At 42.7% G+C, this 11,558-nt stretch overlaps 1 protein-coding gene across 1 annotated transcript; it reads right to left on the minus strand.

Annotated features, from left to right (window-relative positions):
- Window positions 1–70: 70 nt before the first annotated feature.
- Window positions 71–913, minus strand: LOC113324072. The gene has a single exon (XM_026572415.1). The coding sequence runs from the start codon at window positions 911–913 to the stop codon at window positions 71–73; it is 843 nt and encodes a 280-aa protein (XP_026428200.1).
- Window positions 914–11,558: the final 10,645 nt, after the last annotated feature.

Here is an 11,558-nt window from a genome sequence, read left to right on the forward strand (position 1 = left end):
CTAATAGGTCTGAAGTCTTTAAAAGAAGAAGCTCCCGGTTTCTTTGGTATTAGGCAAATGAATGTGCAATTCAAACGCCAATCCAATCTTCCCCCATTTTGAAATTCTTTACAACTGCCATAAAATCTCTCTCAATGATATCCCATGTTGCTTTGTAGAATTCATTTGGCATCCCGTCGGGGCCAGGAGATTTATTTTGTTTTAGACCTTTAATCACACCTAAAATTTCTTCTTCTTCTTCTATAGGCCGCTCCATGGTTATTCTTTGTTCTTCCGAAATCGAAGGAAAGTTCAAGTTATCAACTTTCGGCCTCCAGCTCTGGTCTTCAGTATACAGATCTGAATAATATTTCCTCGTTTCATCTTCAATTTCAGCTTGTGAAAAAAAATCAACATCTCCTACTTGGATTTTATGAATCCAATTTGCCTTCTTTCTACCGTTGGCCACCACATGATAATAAGATGTATTTATTTCGCCATTTGCTATCCAGTTCACTTTTGCTCTACATTGCCATTTTTGTCTCAATTGATGGGACACCTCCTTATGTTTTCCACACAACTCTATTCTTTCATTATGCTCTGAGATTGATAGACCGTCCACCTCTTCTTTCCTGTCAAGCCTCAAAATGCCATGTTCATATGAAGCATGCTTTTTCTCTAAACACTTGAACTTCTCTGAGCTCCAAGTTTTGAGAATTCGCTTTAAGCTCTGAAGTTTCTTCGCAAATACAAAACTAGCCGAACCTTTAAACTGCAAACGATTCCACCAGAACCTTAACACTTCATAAAATGAATCTTCCAACAACCAATACTTTTCCATCCTATATGGGGACCTTGCAATTCTCTGAGGACCACATTTTAATGTAATCGGTGCGTGGTCTGACGCCGGCCTCACCAACACTTCTTGTCTCATATCTGGATATATATTAATCCATTCTACCGAGAAAAGAAATCTATCCTACCTAGTTAAAGTGGGATTGAATTTCTTACTTGTCCAAGTGTATTTGCCTCCACGGAGCGGAAGATCTACCAAATTTGCCTTGTTGATAAATTTGTTGAACTGCTTCATATCCTTCGTTCTTGAAGTTGGCTTATTTATCTCCTCCGTCAGTCTAATACAATTAAAATCACCACCTGGAATCCAAGGGTAGTTCCAATTTTGCAATATTTGCATATGATTGATGTTTGTTTTTTGCTTTTTGCTTCAGTGGTCTGTAATTTTGCAATATTTGTCCGTATTTAATGTTATATTTTCTGCCAAAAGAAAAATACACTGGACAAATGTAATCTTAACCGTAACGATATGTCAGCAAATTTAATTTGAGGTATCCAGACCCTCAAACTTCGTAAAGAAATTAAATAACACCACCAAGAGGATTTTATTGTAAATGAAGATAATTGGTAAGGCAAGATTTGAAGTCAGCCACCCAAAGTAGCACCAAATCTACCTTAGTGATGAGTACATTCGCACAAGATCAAGAACGGATCAAATACAGAGTTACATGCTAGTGAAATTTGAATACTATAGATAAACCAAAGCCCTACCAAATTGCGAGTGTCAGACTTATAAAATCCCTCCCAAACATGGATCATCTTTTATAAATATTAAACTTTGCACAAATTCGCATTAAGAAGCCGAGCAAGCCTTTGATCACTAATTTAAATAATCAAGATTTGTAATGAGAAAATATTCTTCAATTAAAATCAAACAGTTACCTGTTATTGTGGCATCATGCCGACCACCAGGGGAAATGGTTACCTAATTTCCTTTATCCTTCATAGTCCCAACGACATACTTTCCCTGTATCTGAAATATCAGGAAGACAAATGCATAAGGGTGGTATCTAATTTTTATAGTCTCCCCTTATTAAGTGTGTTGCAGTGGTAGATCTCCAGATAGCGAACTTTGCACAAATCTGCATGAAGAAGCCAAGCAAGCTTTTGATCACTAATTTAAATAACCAAGATTTTTACCGAGAAAGTATTTGTCAATTAAAATCAAATAATTACCTTTTATTGTGGCATATGCCGACAACCACGGGAAATCGTTACCTAATTGCCTTTCTCCTCCATTGCCTCAATGACTCACTTGAACAATAGAAATTTGTGTATCTGTACCTTATTTTTTATTAATTTCAGAAAATGTTATAAGTAATACAATTTATATTCACATAAGCTAAGCATAAGTGAATATTAAACCATATAGAAATATGCCTCATGTTTCACTTTTGTTCCATTACGATGTCTCCTTTCAATAAATTTATTGCTGTGAGCCTCATGTTTTGACAAACACCTAATATGCCTCATGTTTTGACAGCCTAATTTTGTATTAATACATCCATCATACTGTTTGAGTTTGTCCTTTTTTGTGACAAAAACAGGTCAATCACTTAGCCAATCATATATTGCCTCGTGTTTACACTGTAATTGCTTTCATAAGTGTGCACCAAAAGAACATTTCATAGCAGGTCTTTTTCAAAATGAATCAGAAAACAAAAAAGAGAGAAAAGAAGAGATAGTGATCTAGTCTTTTTTATAACTGTATTCCATTTTCTTTAGGCAGATGGAACAATACCTGTGATAGAAATTTAGAAGCGCTACTGATTTAGTCATTTTTACAAAGACCTGCGTGCATGACTTGGTGTAGGCAGAGATAAATTTTGAATGTACTTTTGACCCTCCACAATTTCTCAGCAATCAACAACAATAAAACATGTATACATCCATTCATTCTAATCCTTCACTGAAACATTTCAAAGTTAAAAATCATTTAATCTTTTATATGTAATATAAACCAAAAGACGGCCATTACCTTTTACTTACACAGGAAACATATATGCAACTAATCTTTAGGACCCTGCAAAACATGGTTGGCAATTTTACATGCGAATAGTGTCTATCGCATATTACTACTCATGAGTTTAATTTCAAACATGTTTAGTAAAAGGAACAACTACATTTCCAGGAGAGGAAATAAACTGGATTTTAAAGAAAGCTCACTTGCGCAAACACAAACGGAGTTGTATAGGGGCAGGGATATGGAAGATGAAGAAATCATATACGCGTATATTATTCCATTAAACTGCAATAACACACAAAATATCACAATTAAATTAGCATCCACGAAACCCGACCTGGAGCCTAAACAAAAATCTACAAACAATGCAAAATCCAAATCAAACCATACATATGAGCCCTAATTTCTTCTCGATTCAAACCCTAACACCAATTGCGGCAGACAAACATCTTCTTCCTAAGCAACAACTTCCTGTAACAAATTCAATTAAAACCCCTCTCAAATCTCTAATTTCTTCGTTAATTTCCGACAATCACTGCAGATTCTCGATCGTTGTTGTTAACTGCTATCTTCTTCACAACGAAAACCAAAACTGAGAAGCTTTAAAAAAAAATACAGCGTACGGGAATAAGAATGTGAAAATGGTATCTCAGTTAGGGTTAGATTTGGATGGAAGTATTGTAAGTATTGCGTGTAAACCAAGTGTAAGTAATTAGTTAGGTGTAAATCCACACAAGTGTTGTATACCCACGTTTTCGCTAACAGCGTTATAAACGGTCCGTTAAATACAGGTGTAAACAGAATGTAATTCAGTTTTAATGTTTCGACCAATAGAGTCCCGCCACTTCTCATCACCAGAAATGCTCTGTGTGAAAGTTTTTAATTTGATGGGGGTGTCATACCCACCGTGCGACGTGGGAGCTCATATGACTTAGCGTTTTAGAAGAGGGGAGATGTCCTTTGTATGATGGGCTTTACAAATATCCTTATCAGACAATAAATATACCCCTCTTCTTCTATAAGCCCATCAGGGATCCATTAATATTCTTTTTGTTTCCACAAATATTCTCCCCACACAATAAATCATGTTTATTCTTTTCTTTTCAGATCTAATATATCTCTCCATTTACCACCTCCTCCGCTATTACCAACCGCTTCAGTTCTCCATCGCTGCTACCAGTACCACCACCATCTCTTATGCCACCGCCGTAACCAACACTATTAGCACCACCATCTCCATCGTCACAACCATCACCATCGTTTCTCCACCTCCTAATAAATCGATTAGATCGATTTTCACCCAAATCAGTTTCTACCACCGTGAATAAATTGATAACCCTAGTCGGTTTGTACTTTGACAATCCAGAAAGAGGCATTTTCGTAGTCGGGAGGATAAATAGAAAGAGATCTCCGTCGGAGTTCACTTTCAGATTCACAAATCGAGATTGATAAGTGTCATTATTCTTCTTCTTGTTCTCGTTTCATCACTGATTTCCAATATCATATTCAGATTCAGGAGATCGGGAAGATTTGATTTTAGTTTTTTATGGATTCAAAAAACTGTGGAGATCGAGAGATCTAATTCCAATCAGGGACGGAGCTGTTAGTTAGTTTACTGGGTCCATGGAGCCACCCAAATTCTCAAAAAAAAATCCAATTAGTATTGGATGTTTTACTTTGAAACGTGTCAGAGAGAAGAAAATAGCCGTCGAGAAGCTGGGAAAAGACGAAACGGTTAGGGTATTCCTTTACCCTTTTATCGAAAACCGTAAAAAATAAGAGAAGTTCATCTTAACCTACTCTACTCTCATCCCCAACTTAAACAGATATTTGAATCGGCATGGGAGAACAACAAGATAGTGAACCTACCGCCGACCTCCAATTAAAATTCATAACAACCGGGCAAACCCTCTTAGAATGGAACAAACAAACATTTGGTCACCTACCTACCTTGATTAAAAAATCAACAGCGAAGATAAAACACGCACAACACCAGTGCGCAATCCAATCGGGCACCAACCAAGAACAATGGCTAAATCAAGAAAATAGCTTAGAATAGATCACTCAGATCTCTACAGTACCATGCAACGTACTGGAAACTTATCAACTAAAATATGGGTGTGTTGATGGTGGTTTTTAACTTAGGGTTAAAATCGTAAAACTGTACAACTGACATGACGTCACTATGACCATTAGCACATTTATTGAAACGATCAGCATGCCTACGTAAGAATTACCAGGTTAACTTTTTTTTTATGTGTCATGTTCCACGGCAGAACCCTTAACATTGACCGATATCATCTATGTCAAACCCTAATTCTCATGCTACCGCGCCAAGGCATGCCAACCATGCTAGCCGCACCACTGTGCCAATGGCAAACCATGCCAGCCACATCTCCGCGCCAAGGCATGCCAACCATACCAGCCGCACCACTGTGCCAGTGGCAAACCATGCCAGCCACATCTCCACACCAAGGCATACCAACCACGCTAGCCGCACCATGCGCCAATGGTATGCCAAACCCTTGGCCCCACCATGCCAAGCCAACCGCACCTTGCCTTGGCCCCAATCATGCTAGCCGCACCATGCACCAATGGCATGTCAAACCCTTGGCCCCACCATGCCAAGCCAACCGCGCCTTGCCTTGGCCCCAACCATGATAGCCGCACCATGCGCCAATGGCATGCCAAACCCTTGGCCCCGCCATGCCAAGCCAATCGCACCTTGCCTTGGCCCCACCATGCCAAGTCATCCGTATCAAACCCTTGGCCCCACTATGCCAAGCCATCCGTGCCATTGGCCTTGGCCCCACCATGTCGGCCTTCCCCATGCGGCTACCAAAACGAGGCGTGCGGAGATAAACGGACACCCTTCCATCCTTGATGCAAATCCTAGCCATCCAAGGTCGCCAAACAACGCATGGTAACCTTTGGCCCAAAACCCTAGTTTTGGCCACGCCAAACCGCGCCAAGGCGTTCCATGCCACATGTGCCAATGGCATGCCAACAACCTTGCCGCGCCACACCATGCCGGCCTTCCCTATGTGGATACCAAAACGAAGGCGTGAGACGATCAACGGCCACCCTTCCATCCTAGATGTAAATCCTAGCCGTCCAAGGTCGCCAAACAACGCATGGTAACTTTTGGCCCAAAACCCTACTTTTGGACGCGCCAAGGCATGCCATGCCACATGTGCCAATGGCATGCCAACCACCTTCCCGCACCATACCATGTCGGCCTTTCCTATGCGGCTACCATAAAGAAGGCGTGCGACGATTAACGGCCACCCTTTCATCGTGGATGCAAATCCTAGCCGTCCAAGGTCGCCAAACAGCGCATGGTAACCTTTGGTCCAAAATCCTAGTTTTGACCATGCCAAACCGTGCCAAGGCGTGCCCTGCCACATGTGCCAATGGCATGCAAACCACCTTGCCGCACCATACCATGTCGGCCTTCCCTATGCGGCTACCAAAACGAAGGCATGCGATGATCAACGGCCACTCTTCCATCCTGGATGCAAATCCTAGCCGTCCAAGGTCACCAAACAACACATGGTAACCTTTGGCTCAAAACCCTAGTTTTGGCCACGCAAAACAACGCCAAGGCATGCCATGCCACATGTGCCAAATGGCATGCCAATCACCTTGCCGCATCATACCATGCCGACCTTCCCTAAGGGCTACCAAAACGAAGGCCTGCAACAATCAATGACCATTTTTTCATCTAAGATGCAGATTTCACCCGTCCCAGGTTACCAGCTAACGCATGACAACCTTTGGCCCTAGTTTGGTCGCGCCTAAACAAAGCCAAAACCCTAACTTTTGGACGTGCCTAAACTGGGCCACATTAAATCCATACTGATCATACTTTCATGCCACTGGCTACCAAACGAAACGTTGCAATAATCAACGGCTACCTTTCTCTTAAGATGCAAAATCTCGACCGTTGAAGGTTACCACCGATCCGGCAAGTCTCCCAAGCTCAACTTTCCAGACAACAACATGCTACATGTTTTCCACGAAAACACTCGAGATATCAACACATGTCACAAACTGGGGGATGCTCATTGGGTATTGGTTTGGCGGTTTACAGCGTGCGGCGTACAGTACGCTCGTTATAAGAAAGTGTCATAAGGATGAGGCGGTTAGTAATACAGGGAGTAATGGCGAAACGCTTTTTTTATGGAACATCAATTCCAAGCGTTACCGGTTACCACTTCCTCCCATTTACTCACCTGTTTTCCATTTCTTAATGAGACCAGAGTACGTTTCACTTCGACTTGTATAAATAGGCATTACCTATTTCTACCGAACAACAAGTTCTAGTCAGGAGCATACAACACTCAGAAAATGTTTGCTAGCTTTCCCATATGTTAGCTTCCCACTTTCTGACACAAGTCACAAAACAAATACTCTTCCAGAATCAACTATTTTGGTCTCAACACTCTCTTCGCTTCCCTCCCCAAAACCAACCCTTCTCCTCCTCTTTGTGACCGAAGCAAGTATGGAACGGCCATTTCTTGGTTTAGGCCGGATTTGTACAGATTGATCTCTCGAATCTAAAGTACTCCCTTGCAGTACATTGTTTAGGGTTTAGACTCATTTCTCACCCATACGCCCGAAATTACTGAAATCAGCAGAAACCGTTTTCATCCTCAAACAATTGGCGACAACAGTGGGAGATTGATCTTTTGGTTACAATGTTAATTTTCGACCATCGATATCATGCTTCGACCCAGACATCAAGGCGGTAGAAGCAGGCGATCCGCTCAGGGATCGACGACTCAGTCACCAGACGACCCGATTATCAGTCTTGACACGGCGAGGGATGACTGGGGACTTCATAGAGGTTAAAAGCGAACGATCCAACCAGGGATCGACGACTCGATTATCAGAAGAGACGACTGCGGACTTACCACAATCACGGCGGTGCCTCCCGTAAAACTTGGTCTTACACCCGGAAGATTCCCTTTTCATCAGGATACCTGAAATACCGAGTAAGTCTTACCTAGACAAAATACATGGTTTTATATTTCAAGTTTTCATGGGAATGATAAAACCGATATCCATGTTATGTTTCACCCCATATCATCTACCGACACGCAACGCTCACGGTTCCATGGTTTTCCTGGGACGTTTGCGTCACTTGCAATGGTAACCAAGACAACATCATTCCCAAAACAATCCATTCCAAAACAATTCATTCCAAAAGAATAATCCAAAACCCTCAAGGTAACATTTGTCTATCAACACAAAAATCCAGGAAATCAAAACCATAAACTAGGCGTTTCATTTTCCTTTCAAAAAAAAAACCCTAAAAAAAGAAGTTCAGAAGACAGAAATACATTCAAGGAAAGTTTTTCAACAATGGATTGCTCTTCTTAGCAAGAGCCTCCTTCGTGCTTTGGAGAGCCTCCTTCTTCAACTTCAGCTTCCTGGACAATTTTTCGACCAGCAACTTTTCAACCTCATAGAAACCGTCAACGAACCACGGAACATTGAACTCGAAGTTTACATACATGTCACGATGGAACCTCCATCTCGAGATTACATCCTCAGAAACAGTATTAGCGGTCTCGTTGCACATGTCGTCAATCGAAGAGAAAGCTTCCTCCACACGCTTAACCAACGCAAATCGACTAGTAACCTTCTTGGTCGTGGCGATATGTCCGTAGATTTACCATATCTTGGTGTATAGCTCCGCATGTTTTGCTGGCACACTAAATCCCCCGATCAACACATGATCCGGATAAGGAACCAGGTATGGAGAGTTGAAAGTAGCACCCGCGTCTACATCAGCAACCGACAAGGGATTCCTAACGACAATTGCACCTACGGCCACTGGAGTACTCTTCATTGTCTGAGTCACAACGACGTTTTCATATCGATCAACATCCATTTCATGGTCGCCCGGTGCGGCTGCCACAATTGGAGACAAAGCTGTATCACCACCAGTCTCCGTCTCAAGGCCATCTTCAGAAACGGTTTCCCCCTATGACATCACGGATTAGATATTTTCCAAAGAGAAAGAAAAAAAATATGCGGGAGACTCACTGATTCACTTTCAGACTGGCTAGAGGAAGATTCAGCACTGCTGTCGGAAGAACTACTCTCTCCATCACTGAACTCTGAGCTTTCATCCTTCTCTGGTTTCGCATCGCCACGGATAGGCTCAGCACCGCCACCCTACGTCTCGAGAAGCGATGTTTTCTGACTACTTGCAATTTTGGTAAAGGCGTTCACGCTACTGAGACCCTAGGCAAGATACAAAGACGGATACTCAGGAAAGAAACAAGGATATACACGATCCAACTACAGTCAAGAGGAAATCACACGTACCCGCGTATTGGACGAACTGAAAGTCGGTAGGGCCGTCGAAACTGACTGAGAATCTGCACGGATTTTAGATCTTCGCTCCTTCACTTGGGGACTATCTGCATTCGGGCTAACGGATTTTCGCTTGGCCGAAGAAGGATCCCTCAGCAGTGGATGCTCCGCTAAAACCGCGGGAGAAGGCTTACCGCGACGTTTTTCTACCACATCATTCACGAATCCATGGAAAACGAGAAACTCATCCTGCCAAAATATGTTATATTTGGAGGTTGTTGATGGATTTCGTTCCGCAAGAAGGAAAGGGAGACTTTTACCCGACACAAGAACAGTAGCATCGAGAACAGTTGGCAACGAGACTTCTAGAACAACCGGATGACGAACAAGTGGGACCCCTTGGTCAAAACCCATATGCCGAGCCGCCCTATTGATATTGTAAGAGACTGCTTTCAAGATCCTCGAAAGAAAGACGACACATAACCGGGCGTGCAGCTTCGCATGAACACCATCTCTCCAACACTCATATCCTCTTTATCAGAAGACAAAGACATGCTCGGATCAAGAGCAAAAGTACTTATCTAAGTTATGGACGCATGCACCGGAGCCCATGGACGAAAATTGACCATGTGTGAGTTGTCAAGGAATCCAACCAGGTTCGAACCAATCTTTGGGCGCCTATTCGACCAACGTAGTATCCTAGAGCCACCCCAAGACTCGGGAAGTACGGCCAACGGTTTTGGAGCATACCTTTCGAAGTGCTCCCACAGCCACGCTTGGAGAAAGGCGACATGAATATACGAATCCAATTTCGTGTAACCATTTGAAGCGCACATGTCCGCGACCAGCTGATCCAAGTGTGTGTACAGAGAACCAAGAAACAAGCCTCCAATAGGGAGAACAACACCTTGTGCAAATTTTATGGCAAACTTGATAAGTTCCTGTCTTATCTCCTTCTTACCCGAGCCATCATGGAAAATATCTCTGGATAACCAAAGATCCAAGAACGACGCGACATGAAGCGTACTATTCTTCTGATTCGACTCCAACCCATCGGGAAACCACTGAGACACCCACCAGCCATAGAAGCACCTCATCTCGTTTTCTTTCCGAACGAATCCTTTTGATTTCGCAACCAGAGCGGCGCGCATTTCTTCTTCATCTGCAGACAATTTGACATCGAGGTTTCCTATTACAGGAAGGTTCAGCAACACGGCCACGCTCTCTAAGGAGATATCTTTTCACCCCACCTTCATATGGCCGTGTGAGTGTCTGGACACCATCTGGAAATAAAAGCAACCAAGCATGGAATATCTTTCCTAATTTGAAGCACTGCGGAAGCCGTGACAGCATCAATGATCCGCGCCTTGGTCAAACTGGCTTTTACACATTCCTGGATCATCATGAATCTCATCCATTTCTCAAAGGGATGCAATGGACTCTCAGAGATTTTAAAGTCAACAGGAGAAGCATGATACTCTTTACTCTGAAGACAAATCCTTATTACACCTCTTGGCCGAACCGACCGGGCCTCTCCTTCACTTTCCGGACCAGTCAGAAGAATCGACACATACTTGGGATGATTTCTCTTAATCGTGTTGGATGTTGTAAAGAACTCATCATTTATGTTTGGCTTGGAATTGCCAACATCTTTCGGTACGGAAGAACTTTTCTCAAATAACATCCTAACAAAAATTCTCTCACGCTACTTCCACCTTCGAAATAACTAAAATGGAACAATACGAAGAGAAATTATTACGGAAAGTGCATGGAATTATTTTATCAGACATAGGAGATCCATCCTGGATGCAAGCCAATTTGTTTCAAAGTCATAATGCGCATAGGCAAAGAAATGGGGACTGACAGACCCTGCATCACCTCCTCATGCCAAGACCTTACCCTGCAGCGGGAAATTTGCACCCGGCCGAGGAGGCGCGCCCCACCACGGGAACCATACACACGGTCACACCAGGAAAAAGGAGTAAACCCTAGAAGCTAAGTTTTCGAGGGAAGGGAATGAAATTACCAGCTCATGCATGCATACTTTGCACGGTAATTGAGACGACCAACATCACTACGGTATTCACGCCTAAATGTTACTACAAATTCGTGCAAAGCATACCTACGGCTAGGATTCATACCAACGCAGAAGGAAAACATTTCTACAAGTTCATGAAAAGGTACGCCTACACCTAGGGTTTGCACTAACACAAAAAAAAAGAGTTAAAGAGGAAGTGTTGGAAGACATACCTGGGATTCGCTCGTCCGCTTTACTGTTGCCACACGGCCAGAATAAAAAAAAAGAAATATATGTGTGAAGTAAAAGGAGAGGCCGCCCTCCTTTTATAGGCGTGATACTTGCGGGTTTGAATAAGGAAAGGACTTCCTATTTGAGTCAAGTAAGGAAAAGAGGCAACCGGGCCCGCGAAGACCA

This window comes from Papaver somniferum, chromosome 11 (genome assembly GCF_003573695.1).
Source record: "Papaver somniferum cultivar HN1 chromosome 11, ASM357369v1, whole genome shotgun sequence".
Taxonomy (NCBI): Eukaryota; Viridiplantae; Streptophyta; class Magnoliopsida; order Ranunculales; family Papaveraceae; genus Papaver; species Papaver somniferum.

Coding starts and splice junctions, on each gene's coding strand:
- LOC113324072 (XM_026572415.1), bottom strand. CDS start 913: ATGAGACAAGAAGTGTTGGTGAGGCCGGCGTCAGACCACGCACCGATT.